The sequence below is a fragment of the Strongylocentrotus purpuratus genome, unplaced genomic scaffold (assembly GCF_000002235.5).
Source record: "Strongylocentrotus purpuratus isolate Spur 01 unplaced genomic scaffold, Spur_5.0 spur5_scaffold_6, whole genome shotgun sequence".
NCBI classification, from domain to species: Eukaryota; Metazoa; Echinodermata; class Echinoidea; order Camarodonta; family Strongylocentrotidae; genus Strongylocentrotus; species Strongylocentrotus purpuratus.
In genome coordinates this window covers 51,496,883-51,519,399 of record NW_022145612.1, presented here as the reverse complement: position 1 = coordinate 51,519,399, position 22,517 = coordinate 51,496,883, and the positions used below count along the sequence as shown (strand labels likewise).

The 22,517-nt window shown below is 35.4% G+C and overlaps 1 protein-coding gene across 6 annotated transcripts; it reads left to right on the top strand.

Moving 5' to 3' along the window:
- LOC100889253 (suppressor of tumorigenicity 7 protein homolog) lies at positions 1-22,149 on the top strand. Of its 6 annotated transcripts, none has more exons than XM_031000478.1 (12): positions 1-235; positions 8,216-8,298; positions 8,625-8,757; positions 9,785-9,955; positions 10,320-10,398; positions 11,136-11,290; positions 12,021-12,118; positions 13,240-13,427; positions 14,758-14,860; positions 15,490-15,733; positions 16,498-16,637; positions 17,517-22,149. In XM_031000478.1, exons 1-12 carry the CDS (start codon positions 85-87, stop codon positions 17,610-17,612), a joined length of 1,641 nt encoding a protein of 546 aa, XP_030856338.1. In that variant the 5' UTR covers positions 1-84; the 3' UTR covers positions 17,613-22,149. The 6 variants fall into 6 exon arrangements, with proteins under 6 accessions (XP_030856338.1, XP_030856336.1, XP_030856337.1 ...); XM_031000476.1 differs by having other exon boundaries at positions 2-235; positions 14,710-14,860; XM_031000477.1 differs by having other exon boundaries at positions 3-235; positions 16,495-16,637.
- Positions 22,150-22,517: the final 368 nt, after the last annotated feature.

Genomic DNA, 22,517 nt, shown 5'->3' with positions numbered 1-22,517 from the left:
GCTGTTGTAAGATATGGAACTACTTGCTGTTTACTTGGAGGTACATACACACGACAGCTCTGAAAATCCCTTGATCACTGTACGATGGCTGGCATTTGGGGCAGTTTTGTTGACAATATAAAGTCGTTTTTTGCTTGGATCTGGGTCTATTTATGGGTGATTTGGCTTTTGTTGGTTGGTGTGCTTGTCTACATTTTGAGGTCACCATTGAAAGTTATGGAAAATGTGAATGTAGGTGAGTAATCTTTGAAAACATGATGATTCTTGCTTGTCGCTAGTCACAAAGTGTGTGGCTGTATGCATGGGCCTGACACATGGGCAGGCTTCCTGCCAGGGGGCTGGGCCGGTCTAGAGTTCCGACTGTGTCGGTGAGTGTGATGATCAACTCCAGCCATGCAGCTATATACCAGCTCTAAACTTAAAGTTAGTGCTGCACCCATGGTGACGTATGAATGGTGAGTTGTGTATGTGTGCCATCAAACTGAGAGGTAGGGGCTAGTATAAGTAAGGCTGATCTTCATGGAAAAAGCACTGCCAATCCATCCGGCATAAACTAATAGGGCCTAAAGCAAGCTGTACTTTACATGTAGGTCTTCTTTGCAGGACTCTCTCCCCCGTTCCACTACCAGGAATGTAAAGTCCAGGGCCTACACAACCCTTGTGTGCCCCCAATTGGAGTATCCCTCGGAGGCTTGGAACCATCTGCTGCTAAAACCAACAGGAATTCTTCTTGTTCTTTCGTTATATGTATATTCCACCAATTGTGTCAGCTTGTCATTGTATTTGTAGTAGAGGGCAGCAAATTAAATGACATTATTTTTGTGTTCCATCAATGTATGAGGTTTAAATATATGATCATAATCATTCATAGACTCAAACCTAGTAATAGGATCTGTGTCCTGCTGCACCAATGTAAAATAAACACCAAAATCATTGGTAGCAGGATTCAATTTTCTCCCACATTATCTAAATTACTTGTTTCAGGAACTCTTCAGAAATATTCTGTTACCAGTTTGGGGTTTCTAAGCTGAAAATGAAATTTTAAACAATAATTTTCCACTCATGTATGGTCTATCCTGAACCAATCTGTGAGGATTCTCACTAAAGTTGTTGTAGGAATTCTAACAGGCACACCTGTACAGCTATGGAATGGGTACAAATACAATTAAACCATGTTCATTTTTAAGTGAATCACATTAACACAAACTAGTTATCACATTTACTTTACAGTATATGTTTTATGTTTGAAAATTAAAGCCTAGATACAATTGCTCAAGATGGGTTTTTATTTCATAAATACTGCAACAGTTAATGTAACTATATGGGGCCCGTTCCTAGAAACCGTTTTCTAGGAACGGGCCCATGGTATCAATAGTGTTTAAATATCAATATGTAAAATTGTAAATATATTTGATGTGAACAGCATTGTGTAATGCCCTGCTGCTGTATCCAAGAGGTGTACACTTGGCCGGGAATGAAGTTGACTCAAGATGTTAATTTAATTATTCCTTTGTGAACTGACTTATACTTTAGCAGTTATGATGGCAGTGGTGGGATACAAACCCACAGCATCAACATATATGTAGGCTATGTACTGTAATAGTTGCAATATGACCCCTTGTAATGTAGTAACTGATCACTGAAGGTTGGGCTACCCTACTTAAAAAAAAAAAAAAAAAAATAGTAAGACATAGGGCAGGGCTCTCCACTACCATTTTTAGAATGGGTTCAGGTTGAACTTTTTACAGTCTTGAATGTAAATACCCTATGTAAAAACTTCAATTTTTGGGGTACAAACTTATATTTTAGGTTCCTACATTTGTATGTTTCCTGGGCCCAAGTTAGTGTTAAGCCCTGATGAGGGTTATGTAAAAAAAAAAAACCACCTCAAGGCTCAAGGTTATATTTGGTTACAGTGGTTTTCATGAAAATTATTAGATTAGATTGCATTGTGAAAGAAACATTGTGAAATCGATCAGAAAGGATTGATCATTTAGCATATAAGTATTGGTGTGTACCTCAAGGTTCTGGAATCATCAAAATGATGAGAAGTTTGGTCCAGTCTTGGTAAAGTTACAAGCACTGTACACAAAAAGATGTATATGGGACTACAGGAACATGTGGCATACAAATCTGTCCCGATTTTTATGATGTTACATGCCATATTTAGAATATTAAGGCATTTGAAGAGCCATGCTTTTGAGGGAACATTTTTTATCTAATTCTCTGCCATACTTGCATAATAACAATGATAACGCTTACAAACTATTTTTCACCTCTTCCCAGAATTCAACCTTCTCTTTTAGTGTTATAAGGTGCATGTGGGCAGTTTTCAAGGAATACTTTTGTTTCAGCAGGGTAATGCTAGATTACTGTATAATTATGCCACTGGCTTAAATGAGCCATTAAAACAATACTCTAAGAACAGGGCCCCTCCTAATAGCTTTGCTTTCTTGGAGTCCTTTCAATGTATTTCTTTGTATGTATTCATTATTTGATTATTATGTTTTAATGAAAAAAATAAATAAAAATTGAATTGAATTCAACAAATATAGCAATTGGTTTGATGGACTTGACTTAATCTGTGCTGGCATGAGTGTACAATGTGTCTAGTAAATTTGATGATGCAGTACTGTGTGCAGTTTATGTACCTGTGAAATGAACATGAAAAATAAAATAAAATAATAAATCAACCAAAACAACAATTACACCCACAATCCCCCCAACAACACCAACCAACAGCAGCAGCAACAACACAACAACACAATTTGACAGCCAAAATGGAATGCAGAGAGGTACATGATTTAAAAAACTTTCTCTCAACTAAAGATTTTAATTTTGTTAATTTAATATTGAAATTTACAAAGTATAGAAATCATTTTGTCAACTAGTTTATTTGGGTGGCATATTTCCCCAGCTGCACTTTAAAGGATGTAATTTCCTGCTTTGTTTACCCTACTCACATCCTGTATACTCCACATCCTCTGTCTGAATTTTCTTGTTCTTTACTTCTTTTAATGACATTACTTTGAAAGAGAAGAAGTACAGTGTCAATTTACCTTCGTGTTATTACTTTTACAACACTATAATGAATCAATCCAGTTTAAATTTCTAATTGTAGATCGCTGGGATTGGGCATTGTCATTTAATCTACATTTTTTAATCATAAATAACATACTAACTGTACAGGGGTAAAAGATGTCCAGTACAGTCATGAAGAATTTTGAGAAGCTGAATAATCTTATCATAAATTTGGGTCATGGGAATTCAGTCTACTTCGTCTAATACTGTGCATATAATAGTAAACATTAAGTATTTAAAATTAGAAGCATATATTTGTATAATACTACTTCGTCTAATACTGTGCATATAATAGTAAACATTAAGTTTTAAAATTAGAAGCATATATTTATTCAAGAGAACTTTGAAATGTCATGAATTCTGTCTGTACACAAATTAGTAATAAAATAATAGTCATGGAAGTCTAGTCAGTTTGGTCTGTTGATCTTTTCATTTTTTGTTAGCACTGGGACTTCACATTATGTGTGTGTGTCTTTCATGTGTTTAAATATATTTCTTGTTTCTTAGCCTATTGATATAATCATTTGATTATAGTGCTTACTAATATACATTTGACAAGTTGATTCATTATTTGTTAACAAAATCACTGGCATTGTGTGATAACATGATCAGAGTCACTTATTTTTATATTTTAAATGAAGATTAATATGATTATTTGATGACCTGCAATGATGATTGATGATAACAAAAACTAAAATATTTTCCTGAATATATTTCCATTATGTAGTAAGAATTGTGATTTTCAGTAAATGTTTGGTTCCTTAGCCAACAGTAGACATTTGTATAGTGATATGGGAGAAGGGAAACAAAATCTCTGAGCTTAGGCAATGCATAACATACTTTCAAAAAGTATTGCTGCCCTCTGTGTGGAACTTGGTTATATTCATATATTATACAAGTCTAGTATGCAATAAATCAATTTTTTTCCTTTCTTCTTCATGTTGTGAGGCAGGCGGTATGATTCCATTTTTGAAGTGAAAATGAAATCAGCTAGACAAGAAATATCTCAGAATATCCCATTTCAATGGGTTTGATGAAAAAGGAAGACATACTCAGTCCGACTCTCCCCCCCCCTTCTCTTTCTTTCTCTCTCTCTCTCTTTCATTGGCAGTCCCTTTCTCAGTCTGTCTGTCTGTCTCTTTTTGTTTCTCTCTCTCACCCTCTCTCTATCTCTCTCTCTCTCTCTTACTGGCCCTCCCTTTCTTTCTCCGTCTGTCTGTCACTCTATCTCTTTCCGTTTCTCTCTCTTCCCCTCTCCCGCTCTCTCTCTCTCCCCGGGTCCCTCCCCTCCCCCTCCACCTCCGCCCCTTCACTCTTTTTGTCCCTGTCTGTCTTGACTTTCTTTCCTTTGTATTTTATATTTTGATCCCTATATCAAGGATTTGCAAGCCCTCAAAAGCTTATGTCATAATTTATCTGTAGGATCAAGTTGAGTTTACGAAAGTTTCAAAATTTCAAATTATCTCTATGAGTGAATTTCGAGGCCCTTGTATATTTCACATAACAAATGGGGTAAACAAAACACTGCCAGTTGCAAAAATCAAATTTGAAAAGAAAATTAACTGCAATTTATTTGCCACCATACTTTTGGGAAAGTTTTCAATTACACATGTAGGATTAACTGAAGCATTTTGGCCCTTCTGAGCCCTAATATAATGAGTTTTGAGATTTTCGTTTTGGGGGTTTGGTTTCATAGGAACAATAGTTTATCTGAATAGTTTATCTGTTTGAGTCTTATTCATGTTATAACTCCCTGCTTATCCACCAGGCAAACTTGAATTTCATTCTGTCGGGCCTCAAAGGGAGTGGGAGGGAGGGAGGGGGGGGGGCGTCTATTTACGATTGAAACCGTTCTGTTGAATGAGTAGCACTTTCATGATAGGGAAGAATCCATCGTGAAAAAAGTGTAAGTGTATTTTAATTTTGTACTTGGAAAATAATGAACAAAATATAGATGTAGTAATTAAAGAACATTTGATCTTTTGCTGTCAAATTCTTGAGCTTTTTTGTTTTTAAATTATATTTTGTTTGTTTATTTAAAAAATAAAGCTAGTATGGCGATATCATAAGATTTATTACCGATATTTAGAAGGCCAGACGATTGGCGACCTTTGACCTCAACATAAACTAGTTGCCGTGTCTGCGAGGAAAACTCCATATGTTGAGAGATTAAATACTATTTCACGGCGAATTCCGACTATTCTTCGGTGACTTTGAGTACTTTTTGATGTCTCTAGATCTTTGAGAAGCCAGATTTGTTGCATTTTTGAGCAAGCATGAATGGTAAGGCAGGAAAAAATAAATGCGAATTTGGTTACGATTTTCCGCTGTGAGTTGATTTCGGATGTCTGCCAGCGAATCATCATGCAGTGTGTACGTAGTACATGCAGGTTATCCTACAGTAATAATATGTCTAGCCTTATCTGCCAGTGCAGTGCCTGCGCCCGTCAGTGCAGTGTGTGTGATCTGACATGACTGAAGCTGTAGTAGGCCACGTTTGTCATGTTTGTTGTAGACTATTTGACTTATTTTCATCATTTCCATCGTGTCCATGCCTAGACTAGACTCTATATAAAATGAGACGTTTCATAGCTTGTCTTTTAGTTCAATATTATTTTGTTCCAAGTTTCAATTTCTGTTTGAAATTGACTCATCTCTCGAGTAAATAATTTCAATCTGTCTTAAAATTAAACTTTAGAGACTTAAAAAGTGTCAATAAATGTCACATTTTAGTGATATTCTGAGGCTGGAACAGATACCGGCGCTTGTTCAGAAACGTATCCAAATTTGACCCGGAACTCCGGCGTCGAGATACCCTAGATCTACTAAAACATACAAAAAATGAAGTAAATATTCAATAAATGTCCAAATAAAGATCATGAGTTAAAAGTTGTTATGTTTATTACCTGTTTCGTGTCAATTTTCTTGATATTTATGGAGTATTTTTCGGAAAAACAATGATATTAGTATACACTTTTCACTTTCACGGCAAAATGCTGCACAATACAAGTCATGAAGTGCATACCGATGGTGGGTTGCGGGCGGGTGCTCGCGCTCCTGTGTGAAGTTATCTACCGTAACTTCACACAGGCGCGCACCCGCCCGCAACCCACCATCGGTATGCACTTTTATTGTACAGCGGTTTGCCGTAAAACCTGTGAAAAAGTGTATACTAATATCGTTTTTCCGAAAAATAACAAGAAAATTGACACGAAACAGGTAATAAATATAACAAATTTTAACTCATGATCTTTATTTGGACATTTAATGAATATTTACTTCATTTTTGGCATGTTTTAGTAGGGTATCTCCACGCCGGAGTTCCGGGTCAAATTTGGATACGTTTCTGAACAATTTCTGATACCAATGAATCATGATGACGGAGGCTCCTATTCTAGATTCATTTACTATTTACATGTACAACAGAACTCACAGAAAATCATCTTAAGAACCTTAATTCTGCCACCACTCACACTGAGAGGTTGCGATGTTGGTTTTGCCGCAAACACAAATACATGTGAAAATGTGTGTTTTCGCTTTACTAAATTGATACTTCATGATAATATCAATTAGTTTTGTGTTCTTAGGGTGTACGAACGGAGTGTGCTGAGTTTAGCAAAATCCCTGCGCTTGTGACTTTTTACATTTATAGCTATTGCTATAAATAATATATCTCAAATTGGCAACGTGAAAAACAGCCATTTTAGCGTACACTGCATGTATTTGTGGTGGCGACAAACCAACATCGCAAACTCTTATGAGAGGTCAGAGTTTTTTAAAATGTAAATGGCATGTTTGCTTATTATCATCTGGTGGAAAGTGAGCAAAGCGTGATCTCTCTGGCAACAAATTTCCCCATCTTTTGTTAAATTCTTGACCAATTTAAAATTGCTTTGTATGAGAAGAAAGACGTGTCCACTAGTGAACTCAAGAAGGTAGTTTGCACGGTCAGTCGGGTGCGGAAATGGGTGATTACAAACGCATTTTAGACTTAGTTTACATCAGTCTTTGGGAATGAAAATTTGTATCGCTACAGTAACTTTGTATTCTTTTAGGTTTTTTATCAGGAACTACATACAATGTACTTCCATGATTTTGATACGAATTGAAAGTAATTCTGGATCAACAAGTCCAAAATTTGATTTTAGTGTCCTAAACCCCCTCTAGATTACCCCAACATATTTAGATCAGACCTCAATGAAATCCGATCTCTGAAGGATATGGAGAAGAGTGGTTAGCAAAAGTTGCACAATAAATATCAGTATAAATGTAATTTGGCAACTATAAAAAGATGGATTGAGTAGAAACAAAAAAGTCAACAAATGAAGGGGGGGGGGGGCTGAACATTGCTTATCAGTCCTGTACACCACAAGTATTATCCAGTTGTAATGGAATCAACAGTTCATGATTACTTTTGAGACTGGCTCTGTGTGTAAAAGGGGATCTAATGTACGACATGTTCATTTGTAGCTTGTGCTTGCACAGTGGTTGTTCACCTCTTGTTTAGCCTATGACCTTATTTGGCCAAATCACAGCTTGTATTCTTTCAAGTACAGTACATGTTATGTACATGTACATGTAATATTTGTAGTAAAGTCGTGCATAGTCATGCATCTGAGGTGACTATTAGATTTAGAATTTAAGAAAGTGTTATTAGGCCTATATGTTTAATAGGTTTTGCAACTTTGCATTTTTTATCTAAAAAAAACATGAAAGAAAAAAATGAAAGAAAGCATACGTCCATTGTCTGTGTAATTGATTAAACTGTTGGGGTTTTGTGATCAGACAGACACAACTCTATTTGCTTTAGATGTGGTTTTTAATACTGTTCCCTCAACTTGAACTCCATTGCTTTTAGTTTTGTATTACAGTATGTACACAGAAGTCAGAATATCCCTTCATAACACATGTACCGTGTTGATTGTATGTGTACTACACGTGTGTAGACGCATTGACTAACTTAATATTGTTTATGACTATGTACATAGTTGATTTGTTTGTTTGTGTGTATAACATAATGGAGGCAGTTATTCCATTGTCAATTTCCATAATGTAGGGCCTTTAAAAAAGAATACCTGTTTGGAGAATAATAATACCATCCTTTTTCTTTTTCTCTTTTTCTCTTGTTCTGCAGTTGCAATGTTCCTGAATACGCTCACTCCAAAATTTTATGTGGCACTGACAGGGACTTCATCTCTCATCTCTGGTTTGATTCTGGTAAATTTTCAAAATAAACAATTACATTTTCATTATAGAATAAGTAAGTTCTTATTTCATGAGAAAGAAAAATTATAAATGTTTCATTTGAAAATTCATTGGCACATGAGTTATTCCCACATAATTGAATTATGATCAAAAGCCATAGTTCCATGAGTAAGGCATCCGAATGGCAATATTGTATTTTCATCAATGAATTATTCCATATCTATGAGTACATTTTTGTTAATCTTTAATATACTGTACTGTGTTGATATATCAATTGTTCAATTTTTGTTTGAAACCTCAGTAATATCATTGTGTTCACTTTACTTTTCCATTTACAGATCTTTGAATGGTGGTACTTCCGTAAATATGGAACATCATTCATCGAGCAGGTGTCGCTCAACCACCTGTCTCCTTGGTTAGGAGGTGCAGAGAATGGAGGAGGGACTTCTACTGGGCAGCAGTCACCACCAGGTAAAAATATATATATATATATATATATATATATATTAGTTTAGACAATTAAACAGATAAATGTAGCTAGTTGAGTCTTTTAATACAGAGTCAGAAATCACTGATTTTGCTGTTTCAAGTTTTGTTGTAACTATTAATTGCCTGTGTGCATTGGTTTGCCATTGCTGTGAATATTGAGGCAGTTTTGTAGGATATCTTTATAAGGGAAGCATTTGAAAAAGCTCTGAGTGAATGAAACAAGGAAATATGGATATGACACAAATTGAATTTCATTGTAGCTATAGCTAGATTTTTTAATCAGTAATTTTTAGGAAGTGATATTTGAATTGTGTTTCATTTTTGATCAAGTCTTATGACATGATTGACAAACCTGGCATTTATGCTTACAATGTAGCATGTCTGTAGCTCACATATAAATATGCAAATATCTTATTGAGGTAAGGTAATCCACAACTTCCTTGTCTATATTATTGATTTTGGATAGATATCAATGCCACTTGTTAGTTTGGTATAGTTTGATTAAAGTGTAATGTGAGAAATGATGACATATAATCTTCTTTTAGTTCTAAGTGAAAGTTATAGGTAGCTGAAAATAAGTATGATCTTACGTGATTCAAGTTACTGTTCCTCATTATCAAATTTGAAAATCGAATAAAAGTAATAGTACTGATATTTTTAGACAAACCAGGAAGCTTATTTTAGAAGACAGAGAAACAAAACTGTTTTTTAAAAGTCTTAATGGGTACAGTATTACTGTTGTTTTTATTTACCGTATATTTTCAAAACTTTTGTATACCAGTAGTTCAGGTTATGTTAATCTTTTTTTTAAAGGTGCATAATTGATACTTTGCATTTTAAAATACTCTAAAAGAACTTGATGATTAGCAGGCACGAACTGTAGAGTGTGTCTCAGTAATGCACATATTTCTTTGTAAAACACTAATGCATTAATGACTAAGTGATACCACAGACTGAAGAGTGCACACTTTGAAATGATTCTCTATCTCTATGATTTTTCATTGAACAGAGTGTAAAACGTGGCGGAATCCACTGAACCTTATACGAGGAGCAGAGTATAATCGATACAACTGGGTGACAGGGAAAGATCCATTGACGTACTATGACATGAACCAATCCGCGCAAGATCACCAAACTTTATTCACCTGTGATTCGGATCCTACCAGACACCAGGATGAAGGTGAGATAACACTCATGATGATATATCATTCTGAAGTTAAAGATGACTACCTAATTTTTTCATACTTAATTACCAATAATAATAACAATTCTTTTAAACCAAATAATTTTTGTGATTGGAGAACGACTTCAGATTGGTAGGATTATAAAGATTATATATATTTCAACCCATTACTAAGTATATTATGACATTCCTCTTTATTATGCACAATAGTCTAAAGAAGTTATACATTCTTCCTAATTGTTTATCTAAAATAGCAGTAAAATTATTAGGTAGCAAATTGAATTAGTAAAATGCTTTATTCTGGATTTTTGATAGCAAGAAATACATAGTGCATGGTGTATCTGTTATGATTTTATTTCAGTTATGATGAAAGCATGGCGAGAGAGAAATCCTCAGAACCGTATCAAAGCAGCACACGAAGCCTTAGAGAAATCTGGAGAGTAAGTTTGGTACATGTATTCCTCATAATCAAAGTCAAATGAAGATTTAATGACATAACTGCCGTAACCCACTGAAAGACTTACAGTTGATTTGTTATGATAGGAGATAATGTTAATAATGTTTTCCCAAGGTATCACATATTAGGTAGTAAATGTAGCTCATGTTATCTCAAAGTGTTAAATCATTATTTCTGCCACTTTTAAAGCTTTCTAAGTATATTTTTGAATGTTTTGCATTATCTGCATTTTAGTAAATGTCTGGTTGAATACTTGCCTGTTTGAGTTCTTGTTAGTTTTGTATTTTGTTATTTAAACCTTACTTTCAAAAGCTGAAAAATCTTATGTGTAACTATTTGTCATTTTAAGAATACTAGATTACTTCTTTAAGATGAATCAAATCAATTGGTATAGCAGAGTAAATTGAACTGATAGTTGTCAATGATGTATGTAGTACAGAGCTGGAAGCAGTACTTATCTTAAGTACTCCTTGTTTAGATTTGAGAAGAATGTGATTTCTTCAAATCTAGATTGTTTTCTTTCATGTGTGAGAAATACTGATGCCCTGCAAATAGAACAGGAAACTGAAATGTCTGGTGCAAGTAGTCAGTTCCTATAATTTGTTATCTTGTTAAAATGGTCAGACATTTACATTTGTGGCAGATATTTTTAATATATTGATGGTACTTGAAGATGTATTGTTCATCATTAAACACAAATGTCTATATTCCATTATACAGTTGTGCAACAGCATTGGTTTTATTAGCCGAAGAAGAAGCAACAACCATCGTTGATGCTGAGAAAAAGTTTCGGCAAGCTCTCAAAATTGCTGAGGCCAACTTCAAGAGAAGTCAGGCCTTGCAGCACCACAGTCCCCCTCATGAGAAAATACACAGTAAGTCATATACATAGGATGTTATTGTGTTTATGTCAGGGTGACGGGCAAAAGGGTACCTGGTCCCAGTTTAGCTGTATGATAGCTGCCATCGGGATTATCTCTACAAGTAACAAGTAACAATAATGGATGTATGGCCAGGGTATGTTCGTTTCTAGAAGTATGCACTTTCAAAGTTATGCCGTTTAACTACAGATACAAACTATGTTTCAGTCCATATTTTTGTCTTGAATATAAATTGTGACAGGTTAATTTCTATATCCTTAAATGACAAAACTGAGAAAAAAGTAACTATAAGATACTGGTACACATTTGTGTGTCAAATTGTGGTACTCTCATTTTCATATTGGTGCAATTTATTGTTGTTCATTTATGTCTTGTACTGTGGTATTAAAAATGCCTTCTAAATTGATCAAAACTGAAACTAACTTAAAAGGTGATTGATAAGCTTGCGTCCCTGCTGTAATGATTGGTTCATAATCACCTTCTTTCAACCCTATCTGTCATCAATACTGCAAATTGTGTCTAGCCTTAAATCATCTGATGATATTTCATTTCATATGCTAATTTTAAAGAAAAAATGTGTTAGGAGTTTGAAGGAGAGTTGAAGATTGTCTTCAGTATTTTCCCGTTGTCACCCTGCTGTTGTAATAATGTCATGAAGCGAGTAGGGCATGTTAAGACATGATTGTTATGCTAGTGTTTTCTTTGTTTTTCTTTGTGGAAACAGGAAGAGATCTGAATGTACTGGTGTATATCAAGCGGCGAATTGCCATGTGCATGAGGAAACTAGGCAGAACAAAGGAAGCGGTGAAAATGATGCGTGATGTAAGTCAGGATTATTATGCATGAAACCCATCAAGCTCCATGTATGAAATAACACTTAAATCATGTAGCATGGGAATCTGAAGTTTCAAATCAATAGAATGAACATTACTCCAATAATTGTAAGATTATGAGGGATTCAATTATATTTAGCAAAATCCCACATGAAGTAGGCGTTGAGTGGAAATACGAGCAATTGCAGAATCACCCTTTAAAGATGTTCATTACATGAAGTAATTAGGTGACATCAATCATTTCAACGAGGAAGTATGCATTTATAAGCAAGACAAAAATAAACTATGGTTTCAGGTTTTGCCACCTCATTGAATCTGAGGCGTATGAAAGTACAATGTACTACTGCAAAACCCAGGAATGCTCTAATATTAAAATCTTAAACATACATCATTGATTTTGCAAGGTCTGGCATACTCCTATAGATGTTTAAAGAACTGAGATTGATATTCACATGGTAAAAAATTCCTTATTGTGGTAGATGATTTATTACAAACAAATCCACTACTGGGGACTCTGGTGAAGAGGAAATACATATGAAAAATGTTTAGCAGGAAATTGACTGTTAAAATTGTTGATATTGCAGAGTATGTTGGGCATCATATGTCCAATGATATACTGATGTCATATGAGAGCTTATGTCACTTAAGTACAAATACAATATCATTGACATAGTAACCTGAGATTGCAACAAGGGAATAATATTCATAAATTAGTTGGTAATGCTCCATATAGAGTACATATTAAATGGAGAATATGAAATCTGAGTTATCATATTTTATTTATTCAATGAACAATTAAACTCCTTTCACAACATTATTTAGATATTTTACAGAATTGTTTATTCTGTGCAACCAGTAGATTAACATTTTGTAAAACTGTTAAGCCACAAACTTTTGCCTACATGAAAGTTCGCAAATGTCATTAGTGGTTCAGGTTTGGAAAGTATCATACTGTTAATAAAGTAATTGATCGCAGCTGACATATCACCAAATTTTTGCAGTTCAAGGAAGTTTTTTGCTGAGAAAATCCTAGTCATATTCAATTTATATGACATTATATAACACAGCATTTTTTTAATTTGTTCTGTCTGTCCTGTGTGCTCCTTTCAGCTGATCAAAGAGTTTCCAGTAGTGAGCATGTTTCAGATCCATGAGAATCTCATCGAGGCTCTTCTGGAGATGCAGCTCTATGCAGATGTCCAGGCTCTACTTGCCAAGTATGACGATATCAGTCTACCCAAGTCTGCCACCATCTGTTACACAGCGGCACTCCTGAAAGCCAGGACAGTGTGTGACAAGTAAGTAGCTCCTCAAAACCCCTTTCAGACACAATGTAGTAAACCACCTGAAATACAGCACAGGCAAACGTCATGTTTAAATGATGGCATAAATACAAGTTTTTAGAAGGTGATAAATCGTAGCTGTGGGCGATGGCCCCTACTCTAACTCCTAAAATATGAAAATGCAAAGATCTTTATTTTTTATCTCCTATGATTTTGCTACAGTGGATTTTAAAAAAAAAAGTGGTTTACCACCTCGTGTGTGAGTGAGCCATTATAACTCAATGCACATCTCAGATATCTACCCCTTCCACAGAAATTGTATTTTTATTGGAATAATATGTTTCAATCCACAAGAAATATTGGTGAACATACGCACTTGTAAACATCATTGGGCTACAATTATTTCTCTGTTTCTGAATCACTGATAAGGATCCATGTATTTTAGAATCACAAAAATGGGAGACAAGAAGATCAGTGTGACAGGAATCATTTAAAGACCGTCACCACTACTGGGCAAGAAGGGATTAGACCACACAGCGAGCCATCGAGGTCACTGTGACAGGTGGCTATCTCATTAACTCAGCTCTCATTTAACATAAGAAAAAGAGGATCATGGGGGACCAACAGGCACCGATTGGGGAAGTTTTCTATATAGAGGGAGCAAGTAGCTACAAGTATGGCAGTGTGCCTTTAAAGCTTATCTGCCGTAGTTTACAGGAGGGATTAGACCGCTCTGCAAGGTCACTGGACAGGTGGTTATCTCATCAACTCAGCTCTCAGTTAACATAAGAAAAAGAGGATCATGGGGAACCAATGGTCACCGATTAGGCATTGTTTGTTATATAGAGGGCGCAAGTAGCTACCAGTAGTGCAGTAGGCCTTTAAGAATTAAATCATCATAGTGACTGTAGCTTTGTCCATTCCTTACCCTTTATGTAGTGCTATATCTGTAATGCTTACATATCTCCAACTCTACTCCTTGGAATATAGAGTGCTTCAAATATCTTAATTTTGTAAGAATTAATTAAGATTGCTTATTAAAAAAAATATGTTTGATATTGACTTTAGGTTAAACTGTAGAATACCCTACCATGCATCAGTAGTTCAGTACAAAGTATTAGGGTTAGGGTCACTGTCAGGTCCTGGGGTCAAAGTTAGAATGGGGTTACAAGTGTGGTGGGGTATTCCGCTGTTGTTCCAAACATTGTCTTTAATGGTTCCTGAAAATCTGACAGTATAGACAGCAAAGCACAAACTGACACATTATTCTCTGTTTTGTTTTGCTTTGTATGTATAGAAACTCCAACATCCATAGCAGCTCCCAAATTTCTCTTTCATCGTTCAGGTTTTCGCCTGAGATGGCGTCTAAGCGGGGGCTCTCAACCGCTGAAATGAATGCAGTGGAGGCCATTCATCGAGCTGTTGAGTTCAATCCTCATGTACCAAAGGTTAGTCAAATAATGTAGTGAATTCTATTTACATCAGTTTGACTTATGATGTAAATTATGAACTGACATTTTTTCAACCAATATCCAAACTTTTTTGCAACATTATAGACAAAGAATGTGTTTTTGTTTTGGAGTTACAAAGTATGATTCATTCCATTGATTAGGAATGTCAGCTTACAAGTGAGCACCTGCATAAGGCCCTGTGATGGTATTTGAGGCCTAATGCCCTTGCATACCTAAGAGAGTCTACGTTCTATATCTAGTGCCACACCTGAGATGTAACTATGAATGGGGTAGCAAATGAGGGTCACATTGTCTTAGCTTTACGCAGTGTTATTTGAATTACTTGTATTTAACTTGCAACTCTGGCATCGGATGTAAATGGGACCAAAGAAAAAAATGCAGGAAGAATATTTTCCAACTTAATGGGCACCCGGTAGGATGGGACCGCCGTTGTTGGTCAAACAGCTTTTGAGCGTCAAGTAATTGTGCACACAGTGTGTGGGCAAGCACTGAATCCAATCACAGGGGTAACAGTATATCTGTAAAGGGCTTAGAGTCATTGTATTAAGCACTATATAAAAGCTGAATATTATTATTTATTATTCTATTCCCCCCTCATCTTGCAGTACTTATTGGAAATGAAAAGCCTGATCTTGCCACCAGAGCACATCTTGAAGCGAGGGGACAGTGAGGCTATCGCATATAGCTTCTTACACATCGCACACTGGAAGAGGGTGGAAGGGGCACTCCAACTTCTTCACTGTACGTGGGAGGGAACATTTCGAATGATCCCCTACCCGCTGGAGAAGGGACACCTTTTCTACCCCTACCCCAGCTGTACAGAGACAGTGGATAGGGAGTTATTGCCTTGTAAGTCGAGAGTACTCAGTTTCAAAGGCTCATAATTTCCTAATTTGTTTATCATCGTGTTTAAAAAAAATGTCTGCATTTTTACATTTTAGTCCCAGAGGGTTAAGTATTTATATTGTATTATTTTTTCCCTTGATATTTTCCCTCCTAAGAGTCTGTTCTGGTAATGAATTTGCCATTTATTTCCCCAAAAATCAAAGTGAAAACTATTTGCAGTCGACTGTATGAATAAGATCTGAAGTCATAAAAATTGAATAAAGCAGTCAGGTTTAACTTCGAACATATCATATTCCACCTATTATTCCAGGAAATATGGTTGTCACTAATTCTTGAATGTATGAGTCGTACCATTCCTGATGCATGAAATGTTCTTTAATTCTCCTTAAGTAATAAACAACATGTAATTGAAGATGCAGATTTAGGTGTAATGTCATTGATGTTTTTAAACGATGTTAGTACTTTGAAGTGTCATAGTAAAACGGTTGAAACACTTGACTGGAGATGTGGAGGTTGTGGGCTCAAATCTTGGCACCTCATAACTTTCTTTAAGCAAGAAAATATTAATCTACATTTCCCACTATATGCCAAGATGTTAACTTGGTATCTAGTAGGAAGGCATCTCTTGAATGCTGTGAGCACTAATATTGGAGCATTTTAAGCACGGTGAAATGTGTGCATGGCAGATAAGGGCACTATAGAAATGTCAATTATTGTTACTCATACTTCATGTCTTGATGTGAATTTCTTTGTTTGCATTACAGCAGCTTTTCACGAGGTATCTGTATATCCCAAGAAGGAGCTACCTTTCTTCATCCTCTTCACAGCAGGGCTGTGTACTTTCACCGCCTCTTTGGCACTCCTCACGCATCAGTTCCCCGAACCCATGGGTGCTATCGCTAAAGCAGTGAGTTCTACCAAACTTTTCTATTGGATAAGTGCTCTCTCTCTCTCTCTCTCTCTCTGTTTCTCTTAGATTTACTTGTAGAAAAGTGACAACTAATGTTTTCTACCAAACATTTTGAACACCATAGAGAAACTACATTTCTATAGGATTTTAATGATGCATAAGGGAGTATGTGCAGTTAACCTCCCTTGTTCTGCTATGGTTTTCATTCTTATTGATGATATCTGTATTGCTATTGTGATTCCTGCAAGAAAACGTCTTTAAAGGTTGCTCTACATTTTTATTGATATATGTCATTCCTGATGTAGATTGTGATAAAAAGAAAGCATATTATTTATCTGCATTTATTATTGTGATCTTAGGCTTTTAAAAAGATTATCATCAAATTTCTTGCATTTTTTTGTATTATTCACCTTTCTCTCATCAACTTCCGCTAAAACCTGTCCATCCAAACGTTGTTTTAGAATTGTAGAAGTAAAAAAGTTTTGTTGATGATAAACAGAAGAGGAAGCGCAATAGCTCAGTCGGTAGAGCAATGGTCTCGTAATCAGGTGACCTGGGTTCGAAACCAAGGAGATGGGCTAGTGCCCTTTGGTAAGGCATTAATCCTCATTACCAGGTCCCTCGGAGAGGACCTTAAGCCGTCAGTCCTCTGGTTGCTTAATAACAAGCATTTATGCTTTCTTAGCAGTCAGGTAAAATAACCACCACTACAATAGCAATTTTCATAGCAAGAAACTTTGGCAGTTTGCAAAATTTAGTGTTGTGTTAGCTGTAATTCAATTCTTTGCGGCGTGAGACTGTAGTACATCTTAAGCCTTCACAAAATTTGTTAATATTTCATTCTAATATTTTGCCTTCCTTTCAACATCTTCCTAGTTCCTCTCGTCACTGTCGGCACCGTTCAGCTTTATGATGGAGAGACTTGAGGGCATCATCCCAGCAAGCCTCTTACAGCAGCTAACGCGTCTGTAAAGACCACCATCATCATCATCATCATCATCTAGCTTGGGAGAGTCTTAAGATGTCACCATCTACACACTCGACCAGCTTTGTTTCTCTTACCAACACAAATCGCTTCAAATCCACCGCTTTTTACAGGTGGTACGCGATGGTTGGACCGTATGAGCTGTGCTATCAGTGTTTGTGTTTCCTTTTCTGTTCACGTCATATGATGTTGTGTTCATGTTCAAATGGTTGGACATGGCTGTTTCCAGTTCTGCTATTCTTTTTTTCTTTCTGTTTTTCTGTGTCTGTGAAATGTATTGAACCTTGTGGCTGATTTCTCCTAACGCTGAGAGAGCCAGTAACTTACCTGCTCTATGAAAGAAGAGAATGGAAATTGTAAAAGGAGTAGGCTAAACATTTTTGCAGAATTCTTATCTGCACTGTGCATTCAGACATTAAACTTGTGGCTTATTTAATGTATTGCTTGTTGTTTGAAAATAGCATATGAAAAGTGGGCAAATGGTTGTTAGAAAGTGAACATAAAAATTCTTTTCACTCCTTGTAAGATTCAAGAAATTGCCCTCGCTTTTTTGTCTGTAACCAATAAGTATTATTCCAAACATCATGGCTTTTGTAAACAAAAACTGGATCATCACCTTTCAACTTCATCAGATTGGGCTTATAATTTTTTATAAATTTCCATTGCCAGGAAATATGTGACCCTAGCCTGCTCAAAACCATCAACAAGTCATTGAAAACAATTTTTGTTTGTCCTCTAGAATATCTTTATCTATGTTTTGCATTGTTTGAATTATTGTCCACTTATATTGTGTGATTTGTTAACAGCAATTATTAAATTTATTCAGTGAAAATTTCAGAGAAAATTAGTAGACCTGGCTGATCTCTTGAGTATAAATTATGTCAAATATGTCATTAAACAGTTGACATAAAAACCAATTGAAGGTATCTATCAGGTTGCATTACTTTGATAGCAACTTTTAGTTTTACTACATTCACTACTAATGAAAAAAAAGCTATAGGTTGATTGATTATACAATGTATATTCTTAAGATTTACTGCTGAAATTTAAATTTTGATATGACAAAAATGATGAAATGACCAACAAACTACTTATTTATGCAGACAAGCAGAAAATTATCTCAACAGAAAATCACATATTTACTTTCCCATTTGCTCCCTTGTCTTTATTTTTGTTTAACCTGGTGGTGGTTTTGAGTTGGCAAGTCGCATATTGATCATCATAAGTGTAGATAAATAAAGTTTAAAATCGATAGTTGCATTTGCGTCATAACATTCTTTAGGAAACGCCTTACACAATCAATTTTTTAGCTTAATAGCTGGGATGAATTTTTAATGCCCAAACTTTTCACTCTTTGCTGATTTCCTGCTAGTTAGCAATACTCCCATCATGGAAGCGTTGCTGAGAAAACATTAGTACGAGAGATTAACCCTCCTGCCAATGTAATGATTTAATTTATAGACAAGTTTGGATGTAGCAGATATTCATCAGATATGTGCACTCATGGGCTTCATATTACTAATAAACTTTAAAAGGACTACAATAGGATCAAGTTCCCCTCTAACCACAAAATGGAGACAGATCAGATGTTTTTCTAATCAAATCATTGGAAGAGAGTGAGATAAAAAAAAAAAAAAAAAACAATCTTCTTAGGCAGGGATATTATTTCAATGAACATGAATGAAATCTTCATCACCATATTTTTAGATGAGAGATTGCCCATTTAGATGTTTGTATGTGAGTCATATTCAGTCCCAACCACATTTATTACCATAACTGAAATGTACAAGAAGCTCTTCGTTGAGAGAGAGAAACTATTTCTTTATATGTTATTTTAAATTCATAACACTGCAGGACAGGGTATAACAGTACTTATTATCATTTTCCCTTTTCATCCCACCCATCTTTTGTCAGTCCCAGAGTCTGTCATTACTATTATTTATTTACATTCAAAATGATGAGAAAGTGAGAAGTCGGTACATTGCAACAAAGTGGATGTTTACGTTCAATTATAGCCCTGTAGCTTTTCATTTCTTCTTTGTTCACAAGATGGATGTAATGAGACACACACTCAAGGACTAGTCAAAATATCAGATATTCATGTTGCAAAAATTTCCAACACTTCTTGCCATTGTGGACAGTGTTCTTGTTGAATTCTCTTATATGATACTCAGCTTTTTTACTTTCCGTTTTGATCACAGTGCACTTGTAACAATTTGAACATTTCAGTTGAAAGTCACCATTTTAAAACAAGGACAGTTGGCTGTCAATTTGATGTTGGTGGCATAATCACTTTGCCGTTTCATATCTGTCTCTTCACCAAGTAAAGAAATGTAAACGTTTAAAGACGACAGAAATTTAGAAATAACAGTTCCATTTGTTTGCACTTCAGTATTGACACTTGGTAATCATAATAATGCACTTCAAATGCGTAATGCACCTGCAATTTATGTTATGTGTCATGTTGACACGTTATAAGTGACCCTAAATATTCAATTATCTTGTTGGATCACCTCAAGTGCACAGCAGTTTTATAAGTGTATACTCTGCCTGGGCAGGCAAACGAAAACGGACAATGGTGTTACAATCTTAGTTAACCAAAGCTGTCAGGTTTCATAATGCTGTCTAACTCTAAAAAATTGAGACATTATGTGAACAAGATGATTCAGATTGATATCATGTATAGGTGAATGATGACTTCCACGATATGTTTAGATATGTTAATTAATGAATGTGATGTGGGAATGTGGCTGTTACTTGCACATGCAAAGAGTCTACCAGATGCACACTGCTCCTGTTTTACAGACAGTAAAATTATTTGTTAAGTTTAAGAATTAGCAAGTGTAACATAATCTTTGAAGATGTGTAAGTTGAGCCTTCCACAATTTCATACTTCCAGTTGAAATAGCTTGCCATGGTTGAGTCAGAATTATTGGTATGTGCTCGGGCAAAAGGGGCATTGATGGATTCTTGGCTAGTGGTTGCAGAAACAGGCAAGAAATATGCATTTTACAGGTTGGACTATTCTTATACTGCATCTGCATGACGATAGTTAACAGTGAGAGGTTATGGACTTCTCTATTCTATTTTGTTACTTTTTTCTTTAAAGAAGTATAAGAGTAGAATGACCAAAGTTTTTTTGAGCCTTATGCCAGGCACACAACCATCAACCATAGCTCATGTGAAGAGCCAGAAGGGTGTTAAACTCATATATTGTGCAAAGAGTTAACACAATTCTGGCCCTCTGTAGACAGGAAATTTGAAGTTTTGGATGTAAAATTAAAAGGCAAGCAGTAATTGTATTGCATAATTAACATGCAATGTATATCATTAATACCAAAGATAATCATGAAACCATAACATCATACTTCCACAAGTGTAAATGAAGCATCATTAAAGACACAATGCCAGGACAGATTCATTCTTTGTAAGAAATGTGATACAAATGTCAGTATGTGAAATATACTGTGGTAAATCTACCATGTGAATGTGAAGTAAAGAATAGAGGAGCAAAAAAGAAAATCCTTTCATAGAAATTATAAAGATGCAAACAGCAAGAAAACAAGTACTATTCTGAGTTTAATATGTGCTTTTGATGATGTAAATGTAGCAACAAAGAAGGATGATTATCTAGTGAAAATCAAATCTCGATGAATCTAATCTTGTTTTTAAAATGTGTCATCTTGCCTTCTCACTTGAATCAATTCTGATCTGTCAATGTCCCCCTTTCCATTTCTGAAATGGGGTTTAATTTATCTCCAGTGTATTTAAGAGTATCTGAAGTCTATAATTACTAAACCCAACAGTAAATCAATAATTCTATAAAAAGGAGCATTTCACATGAATATGAAAAGTTGTGGTGATTATATACAATCTCTTAAATTTCATTAATAATTCTAAGAAGTACATGTAGTACAAAGCTATATAAGTTATGGTTATTTGCTATGTTTGCCAAAGGAGGTACAAAAAAGCTAAGAAATTACTGAGTGATCAGTGATAAATGTTGCGCCTTTCATTTCAGAGAGATATTTGTTCGATTGCTTTAGTTCCTTTTCTCACAATGGTGAAAATTAATATAGATACACAATCTCCAGAACACCAATGGGACAGGTTTCCCCTGTCAGACTTGTGTTATGTCAGCAAAAACATCAATAGAGAAAGTATTTATAAATGTAGCCATGAATTTCGATCTTCTTAGCTATAATACCTTAAATTTGCTTTTCTGTCTACGGGGAGTGGTATTGTTTTTTGTTTATCTTGCTACTCTTCATATCAGTGCTGATACCTTTTGGAAAAGGTCAAGAAGGTATCACATTTCTGATCATTATACTGCTTCCCTTCATCCTCTTTGTTTTTTGTTTGAACGCTTCCTTTTTCTTCCGTTGCATCATTTTGAATGTCGTTTATTTTTGTTGAGATGTTATTTATGAGATTTCTGACGAGGAGTGAAAAGAATTTCGGTGTTGTTACATGTTGAAATGCTGTCTGATGCAAAAAAGTATTAAAAAACAAACATGAAAAGAACTGAGAATGTGTTAAGCTTTCTTTATTCTTCATGAGATTGTGGAAAGTGAATTTCTGATAAGTCAGAAGAGGATCGTGATAAGGTTTATGTTCTTGCCAGTGGAGTATTTAGGATTATGGTGTTCGGGACAATAACAATTGCATTGGGAACTGTTTGTGTGTGTGTATGTGTGGTGGTGGTGGGGGGGGGGGGGGAGGGTGTGTCGTCCATCTTTGTGTGTCTTAGTTTTACTTCTCCCTGTCATAAGTCGGATGTACTTTAGTCTAGCTGGAGAGGCAATGATTTTGCGACCAACCTCCCATTGCACAGTGGTACCATTATTGCAATCGTATTACAACCTAGTTTCAAAGCTAATACAAGCACCTTG

Coding starts and splice junctions, on each gene's coding strand:
- LOC100889253 (XM_031000474.1), top strand. CDS start 85: ATGGCTGGCATTTGGGGCAGTTTTGTTGACAATATAAAGTCGTTTTTT. Junction 236..8,215: donor TATGGAAAATGTGAATGTAG/GTGAGTAATCTT, acceptor CTTGTTCTGCAG/TTGCAATGTTCCTGAATACG. Junction 14,861..15,489: donor TCAATCCTCATGTACCAAAG/GTTAGTCAAATA, acceptor CTCATCTTGCAG/TACTTATTGGAAATGAAAAG.